This window comes from Musca domestica, unplaced genomic scaffold (assembly GCF_030504385.1).
Source record: "Musca domestica strain aabys unplaced genomic scaffold, Musca_domestica.polishedcontigs.V.1.1 1, whole genome shotgun sequence".
In the NCBI taxonomy this organism is placed as follows: domain Eukaryota; kingdom Metazoa; phylum Arthropoda; class Insecta; order Diptera; family Muscidae; genus Musca; species Musca domestica.
Genome location: NW_026712114.1, coordinates 15395749 through 15415147, shown reverse-complemented (window position 1 = coordinate 15415147; position 19399 = coordinate 15395749). Strand labels below are relative to the sequence as shown.

General features: G+C 36.2%; 1 protein-coding gene across 1 annotated transcript in view; it reads left to right on the top strand.

Annotated features, from left to right (window-relative positions):
* The window catches only part of LOC101890242 (leishmanolysin-like peptidase), a 78665-nt gene extending 71702 nt beyond the window's left edge, over nt 1-6963 (top strand). The window contains exons 8-11 of the mRNA XM_005179395.4: nt 1795-1982; nt 2049-2181; nt 2240-2399; nt 2472-6963. Of these exons, the coding sequence (XP_005179452.3) occupies nt 1795-1982; nt 2049-2181; nt 2240-2399; nt 2472-2944 (954 nt within the window). The 3' untranslated portion in view covers nt 2945-6963. The remainder of the gene's footprint in view (nt 1-1794; nt 1983-2048; nt 2182-2239; nt 2400-2471) is intronic.
* The last annotated feature ends 12436 nt before the right edge of the window (nt 6964-19399 follow it).

The window sequence follows — 19399 nt, the reverse complement described above, 5'->3', positions numbered from 1 at the left end:
AACAGATATATCTCATTTTCTATACCAATCACCCTATACACAATACAAATTGTTCTGCTAAATTTTGAAGCTCTACTTCAAATAATGTGGGCTGTATCGTGATTTCAACAGACAGACGGGCATCGTTAAATTTTATGCTCATTATGAATATATATACCACCTTTTCAAGGTGGAGAGTATAAAAAGGAGATATAAAGAAACTAAAAAAGAAGAAAGAGATTTTTAAAATAAACTATTAATAGGGTGGATTGCAAATATAAGACATGCGTTTAGCAAACCAATAGATGATGTGAGGAACACTTTTACCCCTTTTTGAAGTCAGATATCTGATACTACAGTGGCCAGTCAACATGACTACTGCAATTCTTCATTTCTGGAGATTGCCGTCCGATGGCCTAAGATACTTAGGCTCTTTGATGAAGTCTTTTAATGGCACTTGATAGGTTTAAGGGCCGCCTATCGACATATATAGGCAAAGATCCTGTCATTCTATTGCAAAGTTCTCTTACCGTTTCGGACGATATTTCCGTCTGATAAATGTTACAATTAAGTTTATATGAGCATCTAATTATTGGATTAGGGCAGAATATCCCAGTACCAGTGCCTTCTTCCATCTAGGAATTGTCTGTTTAAATATCCAGAACATCCAGAGAAACTTCATCAGCAGCCCAAGCATCCCTATCAGATATTGACCACTTATAAGGAACTTGCAAATAAAACGTGGACTGTATACCCCATTGCGAACTTGAAATGCCAATTTTGAAAAAAAAAAATAGGTTAATCGGCAAAATAACAAAAATCGGATGTTACCATATGCGAAAATTAAGACCTGTTAGGTATTTTTCTTTCATAAGTATAGAATGAGATCATAAGAATTAGGTTAGGTTGAAAAGAGGGGCGAAACAATTGCCACATGTCCTGGTGGACAAACACTTAAGCCAGTATATGCCTGTTCTGGGCTCTAGACAAAAATGTTCTTTAAAGAAGACCGGCTGTTTATAGTCTATTATATTCGAAATTCACTTGCCTTAGAAAAATTCAAACGCTCCAATGTTTCGTCATCTTCCCCGCATGCCCTGCATATGCTTCTTCGTTTTTATCTCATTGGGGTCGCCCCATAGGTTTTTTGTGGTGTACTTAGGCCTTCATTGTTCGATATGCTCTAGTTTTACTGTTGACAATTCCCTGCCTGTTTTGGAGAGTTCGCTATCTCGATACCTCTAACTGCCGCATGACCTGGTACCCATATAATGTGTACTGAGCCGTGTTGAGAGTAGTTGTGGATTGAACACATGGACCTGTATGGGTAGTCTTCTGTCATATGACCCGATACAAACTTCAAATGTCAAATTGGAAATAATTCCAGTGAAAATGCTTTAGAAATCATCAAAATATTGAATATCAGGAGATACAGTTGTAGGGAGAATCTCCCAAAACGTCTTAAATATATGTCAGTACCCTTATATGGAGGCTATAATAATACGTGGACCTATATAAAGAGTTGTATTTGGTCTTCCTTTGTTCCTTTGATCGACCCGAGAGTTAAAAAAAAATTATTAAAAAATATTATTAATAATATATTAGTATATCAACCCCGACTTCCTCTCTGGATGTTCATCGGTATCTTAGTATCCACCAGATATACTCCTAAATACCTAGAAAGACCGGATTTAAAATGGTAAAATTTAAATTTTATAAATATTTCGATATAAATTTCGTGTTTCAACAACATTATACTTAACACTTAGTATGAAAATGTTTATAATTGACCTCCATAAAATCTTTATTTTTCAGAATGAGGCTATGACCGGAACCCACACCCAATCGCCAGTATTTTCACGCATTACCTTAGCTTTAATGGAGGACTCGGGATGGTATCGTGCCAATTACAGTATGGCAAGTCCACTCTCATGGGGCCGGGGTTTGGGTTGCAATTTTGTTATGCGCAGCTGTAAGGACTGGATACAATTGAATAATGCCAAGTAATATCAATTTTTTAAAAACAAACATTTCATTCTATTAAATTGCAATGTTCCATCCACTTTTAGAGGACACTCAATACATCCATTCTGTTCCAAGGTCAAACAAGATCCGCTACAAACGGAATGTACCGATGATCGAAATTCAGTGGCATTGTGTAACTTGATTCGACACAATTATGAGTTGCCGGAAAAATATCAGGTTGGTAAATGGAAAATCCGTTAAGAGAATTTTGTAATTTGTTTACATTCTGTTTTAGAATTTTGATAGCATAAGTAATATAAAAGACGGCGAAGAGGTATATTATGGTGGTTCCGTTGCCCTGGCCGACCACTGTCCCTATATACAGGAGTTTACGTGGCGCAATAAAAATGTTACAATACGTGGTTCACATTGTCACTTTGTGGAAAATAATCCAAGTAAGTTATAAAAATGTAGAGTTTTACATTGAAAATAAGGCGATAAATCTTATTTAAAATCTCCCCTTACAGAAGCTGAGAAAAACTATGCCTTGGAAAGTTATGGTCAGGGTTCGAAATGTTTCGATCATGGCGATGCCATGTGGGAGGAACGCAACTGCCACCACACCCGCGAATGGCAACATTGGGGTTCGGGGTGCTATCGCTATAATTGCAGCGATGGCCGCCTGCACATTTTTGTGGGAAATTATAGTTACACCTGCTATTTCCCAGGACAAAAACTATCGATTAGTATATCGGCCAATGATTGGTTACACAGGGGTGCTCTCATCTGTCCATCGTGTGAGGAAATGTGTGGTGAATATTTTGGGGCCCGTGACGAAGAGTGTCGCCTAAGGGAGGAAGCTCCACCGCTCAATAAATATCCACGCGACTATTTACAGTGTGGTGCCAGTGCATTGAGTGCTCTCTATTGGTACCATCAGCCAATCTTTTTAGCAATAGTTTCTATGGCAATTGTCCTTCTGTCGAGGAGTAGGCGGTAGGTGGACGACAATGGGTATGTCGTAGTAATAGTTAGCTGGATATGTATAGGTTAGTACAAATGTACATACGATATTAGTTATTAAGCCAATAGATAAATACAATGTATGTGTATTATATCTCCTGTCGGTCTGTATGTGTGTGAATGTATCTATTTTATTTATAGTTCTAGAATTAAGTGTATTGTTTTGTGATTAGTAAGTTTATATGTATATGTTTGGAAATATTTGATTTTATTTCAATTTGTCGATCTTAAGTAACTACTGTGTGCTGTGGGCATTCATTTAAACGAACGAAGATTTTTTATAATAATGACTGTGTTCCAATAGCCATTCCAATGAGAAACAACATGCGTTAACCTTCATAGCTTTTAAACAGAAATTTCCAAAATGGATGGATAAAAATGAAAACCTGATTTAAGGCAGCATTGCAGAATTCTACACAACCTGTGTCTATATTTCAAAGTCAATCCCAGAAAAAAACTAATAGTTCAAAATTCAAAGCTATTGTCATTGATAATCTAAGCGATTGGATGTCCAGCAACATTTCCAACTGTATCATTTCGAAATTAATTTTTAATTTCTTAGATCTGGAGTATTCCCCTCGATGGCTTAAGTTCGTATTTTTCTCTATTACAGAAAGTAATGTTTTTCGAAAAGAATTTTGTAGTTTTGCAAGTACCATGATTTCACCCGCCGAAGACAATGCTCATTTTCAGCTTTATAATTGGAAATCCGTCAACTGTAATATATATCCAAAATTTCAAAAAAAAAAAAATGTTTTTTTGATTCTGAGCTGTTACCCTGAAGTAAAGAAATCCATCCTGGCATTGATCCCTATCTTAAGCTATTCGTTGAAGGTATTAATAGAACGTTTTGAGAGTATAGTCTATACCTTGACTGTTAATCTTCTTGAAACGTCAGTGGCGGTCAATATCTGGTTATTTTGAATAGTTAAAATCTTGATATCAAATAAACATGTGGGTACCGCTCTCTTCTAGGACGATAGTCCTCTGAGCCGATCAGAAACTAGTGCCATCGTGTGAGTCCATTCTGCAATTCGTTACAAACAGTTGAAACCCGGGAACCTCTAAAGAATCCAACATAACTGCAACAGTCCAACATTTTAATATTATCCTCCATGACGGAACGGAAAATTGTACTAAAATGTATTTTAGGTCCGTAGTTCGCCCACGTTTTTAGCTCCGACCAATGGGTCCAAACTTTGAATGATTATAAATCTTATGATATGCAAAACAAATCAGGGATTTTTTTTCAAAAACAAGTCCATCTCACAACAACATTGCCGCTCCAAAAGTTTAGGAACATGACAACTTATTCTGTTTCCTGTTGAAGTAACCAGGTAACAGGTTGACCTCCAAATGTGAAAGACTCTAAATGTAAAGTTGAATAATTTATTCCAATGCTGGTCGATTCCTACATACTGTAAACCTTTAACAACGAAAAGGATGATGATTTCATTAGCAATCCAATATTCGTTTTTTTGGAATGGACACCAATGGGTCCAAATTTTGAATGATTATAAATCTAAAAAAGTCGACCACTACATTGCTGCTCCAAAATTTTAGGAACATGACAACTTAGTCTGTTTCCTGTTGAAGTAACCAGGTAACAGGTTGACCTCCAAATGTGAAAGACTATGTAATTGTAAAGTTGAATAATTTATTCCAATGCTGGTCGATTCCTGTATACTCTAAACCTTTAACAACGAAAAGGATGATGATTTCATTAGCAATCCAATATTTGGGTTATTTTTTGGAATGGACACCAATAGCTCGCAATGCCAACTCATCGTTTTAGATTCTGATTCTCCACAATGCTACTTAGGTTCATAGTTATACCCTACACCATAAAGTGGTAAGGATATTATGTCTTTTTTCCATTTTTTTAACAGGGAGAAGAAAGCGAGATAGGCCCATAGTTACTTTTGAGGATATTCATAGAGTCTCTTTCTGAGACGATTTATGCATGTCAGCCCATCCATGTATTCTTGTGAACGAAATGCAGATCGTATTTATTATCCGATTGAGATACAATTCTCCAAAGAATATTGGTTTGGCCCAAGAACGAACCCTATTAAAATTGTGCACCAAATGGCCAATATAAGTCCTAATAACCTGAGTTTTGGTACATCCCACCGAATTCACTACATCAAATTTGGAGAAAATTGGTTCAGACATAGCTAAAGTTCCCATAAATAGGTTTTATCCGATTTGGGGTTTTAAGTCCCTCACTTGCGTAATATGCCCTCCACAAGAATGATATTTAATACGGGACATCAGATACTGCTCGAAAATACCTCTATCAAATTTTATCAAGATCGGTTCAGATTTGGATATAGCTCCCATATACATGTTTATCTGATATCAGGCTTTTTGTGCACCAAATCGCTAATATCAGCCCAAATGGACTGAATTTTGGCAATTACGACTGAATTCATCCTAGAAACCAGTACTTCAAATTTGGTGTAAATCGGTTCAGATGTAGCTATAGCTCCCATACATATGTTTTATCCGATTTGTGATTAAAAGTCCCTCACACGCGTAAAATGCATTCGACATCAGTGACATTTGGTACCAGATATGTTATAGAGCTCAGAAATACCGTTTCCAAATTTTATCGAGAACGGCTAAGATTTGGATAAAGCTCCCATATATATCCTTATTCCGATATCAGTTTTGTTGTGCAAATAATGGCTAATATCAGCCCAAATGGAGTGAATTTCAGGGCGTACCTTTCCATTTTGTGGAACTCGGCTCCAATATATATATTTTTAATATGATCCTTCCCGAAGTGATATCATGTACTCTATTGCAATGTTATTTGGTTTAAAAAGTTAAAATGTCTCCGTCAAAATTAGTTAAAAACGATTCAGAATTGGATATGCCTTCCCTATATTAGTTCCATCTGAATCCAAACTAACTACTACTTCAGATAATTTTTTTTTGTTACGGGAGCTTTACTAAATCGGCATAGTGGTGTAGGTTATCATATAGTCGGCCCCGCCCGAATTTTGACTTTTCCTTGACTTTCTAATATATTGTTGATGCCAATAATCCGTGGACATATTTAGAAACGCTTATGTGAATATGGTTATTTACAACATTAATTTTTATCCATCCATATACTATAACTGTATATTCCAATCACACAAAGTTTTTAATAAAAAAAAATCCGTCGGTCCACTTAAAATATTAATTTAAAAAATATGCAATAATTTTTATTGAAAAATACCCAAAATTTATCGGCAGCTATAATTCGTCCATAAAAATAAATCTAGAGTTCTGTTTTTGTAATTGTATAGCCATTAGCAATACACACACATAACTATGTACATCACAACTACGTTGTATATTCCACAAGCATTTTTATCTTTTAACAATTATATACACATATTTATTTACAATATGTTTAATTAAAACAAGTATTTATTATATTCGAATTATTTTTGTTTGTTCTTTTTTTGTCTTGTTTCTTGGCCACAATATTAATGGCCGCCATATATTATTATTGTGTATCAAATTCAATTTTCTTTTGTATTGATTTTTTTCATTAAAGAAGAAAACACAAACGAAATAATAATAAATCTCTAAAACATTCCTTTAAGACTTTATGCATAGCTTCTCCCACAATTAGCTATGTTTACCTTACTCTTTTTTTATATACATATACAAACAAACATACTTATATTTAACTATATATATACATTCATAGATATATATTTATAAAATGTATTTAATAACAATTATGTTGCAATAACAATTGTAGCCTTACACCCCTCTCCCCCCAATGGCGAATAACATTATTTGTGTTTCTTTGAGGGGTGATGGGGTGAAAGGTGAAAATTTGATGATATTTTTAGAGATTATCTGTATTTCTTTATGTATTATTGTATGGATGTAACGATGATATATATATTTTTCAAATATACAACAAGAAATAAATACAAATGTGGATTTTTGTAATCCAATGTGCATTTTAAGAAAATTAATAAAGAAGAATGTAGTTTTAATTTAATGCTAACATCAACGTATTTTGCCGAATAGTATCCTGGTTTCTTAAATTTCTCATGTGGACGAAACACTTAGCAAGTTTGGACAGCATTAGTCTGCAGGTTTCTGCGGGCAGGGGAGAATTTTCCAGAAAAAAAGTTATTTGTGAAAAATGAGCTCGGGGTAAAGCCATTGAAATGCCAAAAAGTGCAAGAACTTACACCGCAACAGAAAGAAAAAAGAGAACCGCTAAAGAGTTGCTTCGCTTGGCCGAAAGTGGTGAACTGCCGAATTTTGTTTTCTCTGATAAGAAAATATTCGATGTCCAGCAGTTTGTAAACAAACAAAATTATCGTGTTTACTTGCCAAAGAGTTCAGCTGAAAATGTGCACCTTCGGTTAGCCACCAGAACTCAAGCGCCAGCCATGGTTATGGTGTGGGCCACCGTAGCAGCCGATGCTCTTCGCTCGTGGCATCAGAATAAATGCCGAATATTATGGAGAAAATATTATGGAGGTGCATTAAAGCCTTGGGCACGTAAACATTTTGGCCGCAAACCTTGGACATTCCAACAGGACTCAAAACCATCTCACTCAGAACGCGCCACCCAATAATGGTTACACAATAAGGTTCTTCGCTTCATTTCCAGCGCATAATGGCCACCAAAATCCGTTGGACTATTGTGTATGGAGTATTTTGGAAAGCAAGGTTGGCACTAAAAATGCCAATGAAAGCACAAAGTGGCAATATTAATTTGGTTAACAAATTTGTCAAAAACCTTCAAAATACTTTAATTCGGGAGGTGTCTTTATATGGGGGCTATATTAAATAGTGGACCAATGACCGTTTTAGAACCGAGACAACATAAAAAACGTTAGTCCGAAATATTAAAATACAGCTAATATTGCTTCAAATTGGGGCTGGAATCTTCAATATGACAAAAACGTGGATATTTATAATTTATTTTCAATATAAAATTTCATTCAATTATCATGAATGTTGAGACCTCTATCTTGATTTCAACAGACGAATGTTATCTCCATGTGGTCTCCGACTAATATTTCGAGGAGTTACATACGGAATGGAAAACTTAATATACCCACCATCGTATGGTGAAGTGTATAAAAAAAACGATGATTAAGCGATTTTGACTCTTTCGCTTAACCAATATTAAAGAAGAGCCATCTATATTTCAAATAATAAACTACTATATCAACATGTCATTAAATACTAAAACCATCATTGCGTCGTTGTACATGTACGTATGTATGCATTACGTGATGTAATAACTGTGAACTTATTATCGAATGGCTAAAAGCATGCTTTAGTTTATTGCAGAACAGAAATATCTCCTTTGTAGATATACAAAAGCTGGTGGCTATAACTCTACACATTTAGCGAGGACATAGGTATTTTTGTGACAATATTTATGGTTCAAAAGTATGCTAAAATTTTATGTATTTTGAAACTTAGTAATAAATACAAAAAAAAAAAAAATATTTTGCTTTCAATTATGAAATCAAGATGACGGTTACATGCTGTGAAATTTGACAATAGAAAGTCAGTTTTGTATTATTATGCAGGTGGCTCTCAGAACGCTTGGAAAGGGGGGAATATTAAATTTGTCATTCCGAAATTACGATACAGCTCACATTATTCGAAGTAGAGCTTCGTTTAGCTAGTTTAGTTTGCATTGCACTAGGATGGTTGGTATTGAAAATGAGATATATTGGTCCACGCTTTCGGATAGCCCCCATATAACGGTACCTCCCGATGTTCGGATTTTATATAGTTTTAGACACATATTTCCTCCAATTTGTCTAAAAAGTGATAATTGTAGTTCGTTATGGGTTCTAGCTCTAGTGGCGGAACATTATAGGTCCACGTTTTCGTTTAGCCCTCTTATAACGGTATCTCCCGATTTTCGGTATTTTGATGATTTTTGCCTCATTTTTTCACGAGCTTGCTACGGCTACGGCTAGAGAACGTTGGTTTTATAGATCCACGTTTTGGGATAGCCCCCATTTTTTGCAACATTGTTCAACGGATTTGTCTAAAAATTGGTATTTTTAGTTTTTAACGTGTTCTACCTCCGGTGGCAGAACTTTGAAAATTTAGGTCCACATTCTATAGTGCACGTATAACGATACCCACCGATACTCGGTATTTTGATAATACCAGTCACATTTACCCACAAAATTTTAAAAATTTTGTTATTTGAGAGGATTTGGTAGAGAAAATCCTTGAAGTATAAAATTGTTTATGGAAGTTCCGTTTTGGTATGGCTCCCATACAACGGTCTCACCTATTCATGGTTTTACCGAAGCTAGAACCCATTTTGGAACCATTTCTGCTGATGTTGCGGCTTTCTTCCGTCCATTTCCTTGACGTCGGGCTATGCTACCAGGTACGAGACACAAAAGATTTATTCACATTTAAATGCTGGAGTTCTGTAACGATAGCTACTTGTGGCCAAATATAAAGAAATCACACTATCATGCTTGAATTCCATCAGGAATAACTTTTTTCTCGAACATTTTCACCAAAATGCTTTTGTAGACTTGTATACTACGGTTCGGTATATAAAATATAGCACGATATTCGGTATTTTGATAATCCTAGTCACATTTACCTACGAAATGATGTCCAATTTGGTATCTAAGACTCGCAATAGATTACAATTTTTGTAGTATAAAACTGTCTATATAGTCTCCCGTTTTTATACCCTACACCACATAGTGTTAAGGGTATTATGTCTTTGTGCATTTGTTCGCATTTATCATCCGATTGGGATGAAATTTTGCACAAATCATTTGTTTGGCCCAATGAAGAACCCTATTGAAATTGGAGATAATCGGTAAAAATTTAGATATAGCTCCCAAATATATATTCGTCCGATTTGCCTTTTATTGTGCACCAAACGTGTAATATCAGCCCGAATAGTAAGTCTGCCAAATTTGATCAAAATCGGTTCAGATATAGCTATAGCTCCCATATATATGTTTCATCCGATTTGTTATTTTTGTCCTCCGCAGCCATAATATGAACTCTGTAACAGAAATATTTAAGTTATACAAATGCTTCGGCATATTTAGTCCTTTGAACTTTAAATTATAATTATAATCATAGCGTGTATGATTGAATTCTCCCATAAAAACTTTTAATTGTTACGTGGAGCTCTACTAAATTAGCAAAGTGGTGTAGGGTATCATAAAGTCGGCCCCGCCCGACTTTAGGACTTTCTTTACTGGTTTATTACTGGTTTACTGGTTTATTACCTTTTTATGACCTAACCTAAATGGGAATTTATAGATCAAATATTGAGAAAGCCTAGTGTATAGATCCACGTTTTACTATATCCCCATATAACATTCGAATATTTAGTATTTTAAGATTTTAGCAATATTTTCTAACGTTGATTGTCTTTAATTTTGCATTTGTAATTCGTAATGGTTCTAGCTCCACATTTTGCTATAACGCCCATATTCCATATGTTTTTGAATTTATTACTTAAATCAATTAGAAAATGGTTGCCCCTTTTTTATGGTCCACCAACCATATTATATTTAAAAACTTTAACTGCATTTTCAATGCTTTGAATCCAGATACTTTTATTTAATAATGTTTTTTATACCTCGTGTTGGAGGGAGCGACTTTTACTTTTTTATTTCATTGTTTGCAGTTCAAAATAACTGAAGTGTTATGGTATATCGTATGATCGACCCCTCTTACTGTTGCTTTTTAACGTGTCAAATTATAAACGTGAGCTCGTTCAGGCCTCTGGACAGAAATTTAAAATCAATTATCTTCTTTCCTCAAAATAAAATCAAAAAAAAAAAAAAAAAAACTATAATTTATTGACATGGGTTCACCAAATTATCCTTATCCATGTCATTAAACGGACAACACTTTGAACAAACACTCTAAAATCGCGTTTGGCAAAAATTAACTTTCCTCGGGTGAGCCGTAAAGAAGCTGAGCACACAAAGAGACACAAATAAATCATAAGACAGAAATTCAGGCTTCTGACTTTGTAGACAGATTGCCAAGAAAATCGGCAAAGTGAATTCTCATATTTTGGCACAGAATGAGTTTGCTAACTTCGAATAAAATCTGAGAGAAAAATATTTTTGTTGTGGGCTTTACGACTTCCTTTGTGGTTCTCTTTTATTGTTGTTACGTGTTTATAATTTATAATAATCAAGTATAACAATAAGAAGAAGCAAAAGCGCCAACAAGCAACGAAGGCGTTTATTTTTTTCGATCCATTAAATATTTTAGAGGCAATAATCCTTTTCTGTTGTCGGATGTTTGATGTTGGTGCAAAAAAAAAAAAAAAAAAAAAAAAAAACAAGTAAAAAACAAGTAAAAAACCGGGCCGAACTTTTAATACCCTCCACCATTTGGTACAAATAAATAAAATCCGTTTAAATTCTGTTAAAATCTTTAAATACCGAATGCCTATACGACGACGTAGACCTGCATAGGCAACTTTTGTCATAAGTTATTACAATATTTAAATGCGAAACTTGAAGAAAAATCTGTTTATAATGTAGCTAAAATCATCAAAATACCGAATATAGGGGGTACCGTTGTATGGGGGCTATACGAAGGCGTGGACCTGCACAGACAATTTTCTGGTATGGGCTGAAGTATCTATTACGAACTTCACATGCGAAATTTGAAACAATCCCGGTAAATAATGTCGCTAAAATCATCAAAATACCGAATATCGGGGGGTATGGTATATGGGGGCTATACGAAGACGTGGACTTACATGGCCCATTTTCTGTTTTATGCTGCAGTATCTATTGCGAACTTCAAATACCAAATTTGGAACGATTCCGTTAAATAATGTCATTAAAATCATCAAAATACCGAATATCGAGGGTACCGTTATATGGGGGCTATACGAAGACGTGGACCTGTACAGGTAATTTTCTGTCTTAGGCTATAGTATCCATTACGAACTTCAAATACCAAATTTGAAACGATTCCGTTAAATAATGTCGCTAAAATCATGAAAATACCGAATATCGGGAGGTACCGTTATATGGGGGCTATATGATAACTTGGAGCTACATGGCCCATTTACGAACTTAACCTGCCTACTGGCAAAATATACATGTGTGCAAAATTTTAGCCTTCTATCTCAATTTGTTCGAAAGATAGCGTGATTACAACAGACAGACAAACAGATCAAAATACCGAATATCAGGGAGGTACCGTTATATGGGGGCTATATGATAACTTGGAGCTACATGGCCCATTTACGAACTTAACCTGCCTACTGGCAAAATATACATGTGTGCAAAATTTTAGCCTTCTATCTCAATTTGTTCGAAAGATAGCGTGATTACAACAGACAGACAAACAGACGGACAGACAGACAGACAGACAGACAGACGGACTGGGTTAAATCGTCTTAGAATTTTACGCTGATCAAGAATATATATACTTTGTTGGGTCTGACATGAGCATTTCGAGGAGTTACAAACGGAATGACAAAATTAATATACCCTTCATAGTATGGTGGAGGGTATAAAAAGATTTGTCATCACAGAAAGTCTTAGACTTCACTAAATAGGATTAATGCATGCTAAAAAGGAAGATACAATCTAAATCCCAAAATTCAGAAGGAATCTTTCTTTGGAGAGTTGAATATTTTTTCAAACAGGTCATGAAAATTGCTTCTTAAGCTGATGTCATTGTGGGCTATGTCATTTAGAGCTAGTAAATGTGAATAATTTTGTAAGTTTTATAAAAATTTCCTGACCTTTAAGGGCCCAATTTTGGAGACCCCAGTCCTTGAAGTAATCTTCAGACATCAAATTGTATGGAACGTACTATAAATTCAAAATTTAATGCATTTTTCTGGATTTCATCTTCTTTATTTAAATTTCCCTGCAGCTTTTAAAATCACCCTTTATGTACTCCTTCCTTGACCTCCTCTGACATTGACCTCCTTAGGTCAATGTCGATGTGTAGGGGTGAGATAAGGCTGGGGTTTTTAAAATTCGTACTATAAGCCTTACCAAAAGTTCGAAAGGTGCCAAAAATGTAATCCATTGTAATGGTCAAACGTATAGAGCTAGAATTGGAATGAGTGTCGTTGATTGGGTGTGGTCTGATTGGCAAAGGCGTTTTTAGAATTTCGAACTATAAGTGTACTACAAAGTGCGGAATTTAATACCATTTGGTATTATATGAACGGATAGAATGAATATCTTGACATTTGGTATAAGAATTAAGTTTGGAAAGATGGAGGTGGTTTTGAAATGGATAGTGTTTTTAATCTCCAATTTGGTATTAGGGTTACTGTTAGTGTGTAGAGCTGAGATACTGAAAATAGTACGAAAAGTACAATAGCGTACCAAATTTAGTATTTGGGAAAGAAATAGCGTTGGAAATCTAAAATTTGGTATTAAAGTACGAAAGATACCAAAGGGTTTTCTTTGAACATTCGAACTTTGAGTATACGAAAAGTACTAAAAAAATCTAATTTGGTACCAATAATTTGGTCGGGACAATATAATGAGAATGTGTTCTAAGTACATGAACTGTAATAAATTGAATTTTGGAAAATTTGGTTTTCGGTTGGTATTTTGAAATATTGGTATCGGGAGCACTGCTGAAGGGTACGGTAGAAATGTGTAAAGTACTAAATAGTACTATGTTTGGTACAATTTGGTGTTGGGTGAACGGATAGGGTTTCAAATCGGATATCTGGCATCAAGTTTACTGTTATTCTATAGGGTTAAGATTTGAAAGTGGTTTTGTCAAGAAGTACTAAATGATACTAAAGATAAAAAGCTAGAATTGTGAATTTTGGCCTTAGGGTCACTGTGAATATGGAGGAGATTTTTGAAACGTCTTCAAAAAGTATGCGAAAAATTTTAAATGGTACTAAATTTGGGATATAGGGTTTGGAATAGACCTGGATTTATGAATTTTGGCATTAGGATCACTGTAATTATGTATCTCTTAGATAGAAATTCGTACTATATAGTTTACGAGAAGTACTAAATGGTACAGAGTTTGGTATAGAATGTGAGAATAAAGATGGAGTTGTGAAATAAGGAACAAGGGTCACAGCGGGTGTGGAGGGTATTTTATTTTTGTCATTACATTTGTAGTTCATCGAAGTAATAAATTTAGAGCCAACAAAGTATATATGTATATAATCAGAATCTGTGTAAAATTCTAATCTTATTTACCCAAGTTCGTCCATCTGTTGTAATTACGCTATCTTCCAAAGAAATTGAGATAGAAATTTGGTATACATACGTTTGGGTCTGAACTCAAATCAAGTTCGAATATGGGCAATATTGGCTAACTTTCTCGAATAGCCTCCTTCTAAGAACACCAAAAACACGAAAAATTTTCGACTGGTAAGGCTTTTTCTAATCCGAAAAGGCCATATAAAAGTCGACCAAGGCGATCGGCCGAGAATATCGCTGCCGTACGAGCCAGTGTTGAGAGGTCCCCAAGAACATCCCAAAAACGCTGTTCTCAGCAATGGCTCGGTCCACTTTACAACGGATTATTCGCCTGGATTTGCATTTATTCCCGTACAAAATTCAATTGACGCAAAGAATGTTGCCCGCGGACAAGCCTCGTCGATTGGAATGGGCCCAAAGAGTCATCGAAATGACCGAAGATGACGAGCAATTTTGGAACAAAATTATCATGTCCGATGAAGCCCATTTCACATTGAATGGGACCCTAAATAAGCAAAATTGCCGTTTTTACGCCACTGAAAATCCTCAGGAGATTCAAGAAGTGCCTCTTCATGACGAAAAAAAGCGTTATCGCGACATGATGACCAATTTTGTGATGCCAATTATTCGTCGAAAGCGTCTGAGGCAGTTATGGTTTCAACAAGACGGCGCTCCACCGCACACAAGTCGCATAACAATCGATTTTCTGAAGAATTTGTTTCCGGGCCGTTTGATGTCGAAAAGTAGTGATTTGGACTGGCCACCGCGTTCGCCCGATTTGACGCCGCCTGACTTCTTCCTGTGGGGATATTTGAAGTCAAAGGTTTACGTTAACAAGCCAAGGACCGTAGAAGAGCTCAAGGACAACATTCGTGAAGAAATAGCCGCTATTCCGTCATCAACGCCAGAGGCGGCCATTTGAGAGATATCATATTCAAAAATTGATGTAAACAAATCTACTTGGAACAAATTAAATGATTAACATTGCCAACCGCCAAATTTTTATTTTTTTCTTTGATTAAAAAAAAAAAAAAACATGGGTCCGTCGAATATGGGCAACCCTGTATATATACCCTCTCTAGCCATATGGCTTACGGTATAATAAATAGAGTCCATATTTTGGCACAATAGATGTGGACTTTTAACCAGATAACTTGTGTCTGCATGTTTGTGTCTTAAGTCTTTCGTTTTTACCAAACAAAAAAAAGTCAGCACCTCAACCCATTCTAACATACATGGTTCTTAATGAATTGTTTTGTTAATTGTCATATGAATTAAAATAACCACAAAAGTTTTTCAGACATAAAGACAAAAACAAACTATCTAAAAAAAAAATAAATTCAACTTTACCGTTGCCAAGTGAAAGAAAAATTCCCATTCGTATTTTATCCATTAGAGGCCAATAAATGGATCATGTTACATTTGGATGTGTCAGCATCTGGGAAGGCAATGGCGAAACTACATTTACAGTGGAATAAAAACCGATGATGACAATACCGAAAAATATTTTTTCAAGAGGATTTTTTGTCTGAGTTTTCCCTAATAGAGTGTTTTAGATTGATTTCGTTAAATTTCGGTCCATTATACAGGGTGAGATAAAAAAACCGCAACAAAGTCAAACGCCATCATTTTTACATTTTTTTTTAAAATTTTATTGAATGAAAGCAATAAATGTCGGAAATAGCATAAAATTTTAGAACAAGTTTAGATTTGTTCGAATTGGTCACCTTTGACACAAATTACGGCCTTTAAACGGCCAATGAAACCGTCACATGCTGCCCGTATGTTGCTCTGCGGTATTTTGGCCCATTCCCTGCGAAGCGCTTGCTTGAGGTGATCGACACTTTGTTTTTTTTAATGTCAACCTTGCTTTCTAAAATACTCCAGACATAATAGTCCAACGGATAGGTATCCGGAAATTTTGATGGCCATTGTGCGCTGGAAATGAAGCGAGGAACCTCATTTTGTAACCATTCTTGGGTGGCGCAAGCTGAGTGTTATGGTGCTGAGTCCTGATGGAATGTCCAAGGTTTGCGATCAAAATTTTTGCGCACCCAAGGCTTTTATACACCATCCATCCGATTAATACGAGCGGAGAGCGATCATCGGCTGTTACGGCGGCCCACACCATCACCATGGCCGGCGCTTGAGTTCTGGTGGCCAACCGAAGGTCATTTTGTTTACAAACTGCTGGACAACGAATGTTTTCTGATCGGAGAAAAACAAATTCGGCAGTTCACCACTTTCAAGGCCAAGCGAAGCAACTCTTTAGCTCTTTTGAGTCTTTTTTCTTTCTGTTGCGGGGTAAGTTCTTTCACTTTTTTAAATTTCAATGGCTTTACCCCGAGTTCATGTTTTAATATTTGCCGAATGGAATATTGCGATATATTCAGCTTACGAGCCATTTTTCAGCCACTGCGACGCGGGTTTCTATCAAGTGGGTTTTTTATTTTTCGAACCATTTCTGCTGATGTTGCTGTTTTCTTCCGCCCACTTCCTTGACGTCTGGCTACGCTACCAGTATCACGGTAACAAGCGATGGTACGACACAAAAGATTTATTCACATTGGAATGCTGGAGTGCTCTAACGATAGCCACCTGTGGTTTTCCAGACAAATATAAAAAAATCACATTATCACGCTTGAATTCCATCACGAATAACTTATGTTCTGAAAAATTCTCACCAAAATGCTTTTGTAGGCTTGTAAATAATATAATCAGCTGTCACTGGAATAATTTTAAGAACTGTCGGATGAGTGGCTTTGAAATGACAGCATTCTGAAGTTGGTTGCGATTTTTTCATCTCACCTTGTATACTACAACACTATGTGTTGGGGGGCAATATAAATTTGATTAGGCCCAAAATTATGTAACACCTCGAAATATTGGTCCCGACATAGGAAACTATATATACAGGGTTGCCCATATTCGACGGACCCATCTGGCAACGCCATAACTTTTGACAGAGATGTCACATCGCTTAATGACATACCGCGTTTGAAGCGTCAGTCAAAGCAGATTTTTACCATGAACCAATACACGCCACGCGAGCGCTCTGAAATAGTTAAAATTTACATTCAACAGAAGAAGTCAATTGTGAAAACTCAACGTGCTTTTAAAACATTAAAAAATGTGAGAAGTGCGCCTTCTAGGAACACCATTAAGCGTTTATACGAAAAATTTTCGACTGGTAAGGCTCTTTCTAATCCGAAGAGGCCATATAAAAGTCGACCAAGGCGATCGGCCGAGAATATCGCTGCCGTACGAGCCAGTGTTGCGAGGTGCCCAAGAACATCCCAAAAACGCCGTTCTCAGCAGTTGGGCATGGCTCGGTCTACTTTACAACGGATTGTTCGCATTGATTTTCATTTGTTCCCGTACAAAATTCAATTGACGCAAAGAATGTTGCCTGCGGACAAGCCTCGTCGATTGGAATGGGCCCAAGGGTCATCGAAATGGCCGAAGATGACGTGCAATTTTGGAACAAAATTATCATGTCCGATGAAGCCCATTTCACATTGAATGGGACCGAAAATAAGCAAAATTGCCGTTTTTACGCCACTGAAAATCCTCAAGAGATTCAAGAAGTGCCTCTTCATGACGAAAAAGTCACAGTTTGGTGCGGCGTTAGTGCGAAAACGGTCATTGGGCCGTTTTTCTTCCAAAATGAAAATGGCCATGCTGTTGATTTAAAAAAAAAAAAAAACATGGTCCGTCGAATATGGGCAACCCTGTAGATCTTCCTATCTCGGCGAGCTGAGTCGACCTAGCTATGAACAATTAAGTTAATTTATAATAAAGCTCAAGTCGCATTTATGGCCCGATCTTTTCGAAATTGAAAATGGAGGTGGGGTTAAGGTCAGAATAGGAGCCCATGGTCGCAAATTTTAAGGTGTTGAAATGGATCAAAAACAGAAAAAAAATTATTGATTTTGCTGTTACTCTACAGGCCGACGCGGAATTTTGCATAGAGTTAGAGTTTAGGGCTGGGCAGAAGTCTTCGGACGGTCATCGGATAATATTTAGCGGGGAAAAATAAAAACCGCGAATATTTTTAATCCCGCAACACTATGTTTTGGGGGTATTATATACAGGTCGCAATTATCATCCGATCCTTACGAAATTTTGCAGGAGGTTGAGTTTGGGTCAGAATTAAAGCCTATTGTTTTTGAATATGTTCAATGATAGGGGTTAAAATGGACCAAAAATATCCTGATTTTAGAGTCGCTCTAGAGGAAATAATTGAAAACCAATCGACACGCAATTTTGTATGAGAACAGAGTTAAGGACAGGGAAGAAGTCCAGCTTTTTGGATGACCATTGGATTATATTTATCTGTAAAATGGACCACAACTTTTGTTGAAATTATTTCGAATACATAACAATACGGCGGAGTGCGTAAATAAGGGTAACATCTGAGAAGGGCTCTAAGGCATTATCTTAAAAACGAAATAACCAAAATATATTTGCACATAAGGAGTGTTCCAAAGACTATAGCCTTTGCTTACTTGTTTACTTCGAAGTTTTGTTTCAAATTTCCATAAACTTTAATAATAAACATCAGGTCTTCCTTTCCATTTTCCAAGTTGTTACTTGAAACCACTGTACCTCAATCCCGTTCATTCCCCCAAAAAGAGAAGCCTTCTTTTAAAAATTCGAAAACGTCATCCTTTGCATGTTAAAATCAATTAAAGCAACACTAAATAAAAATTCAATAAAGCCGAAACAAAAGTTTTAAATTAAATGCCAACAAGGCCAGTAAAACATTTCACTGGCAACAGCGACAAGAACAACAACAACAACAACACTCACTTCCCTCTTCGTGCTATAGTTTCAATACCAGATCCATTCAAAAACTTTGTGCTTGTTGTGTTGAAAGAAATCAAGGACTCGACATCGACAAATAAGCCCAAAACAACAAGCAAAGACAAGTTAAATGGCTTGTTGGCTCCTCAGCGCATCAGCAGCACCGGCATCGGCAGCAAAAGTGATCTTATGCCCATCTGTGTGTGCCTGGAGAGCGTGTGAATAACATTTCACAGAATTGAACAAAGGAGTAACATAAAACGGTCGGACAGACACAGAGACAAGATTTTAGATGGCCCAGCGCTCCAGTGTGCTTGGACTGCATTCAAATATTTCCAACTTGAGACAAGAGCTTTACTAGCGGCAGTATGGACATTAAATGACAGAGATGTCACATCGCTTAATGACATACCACATTT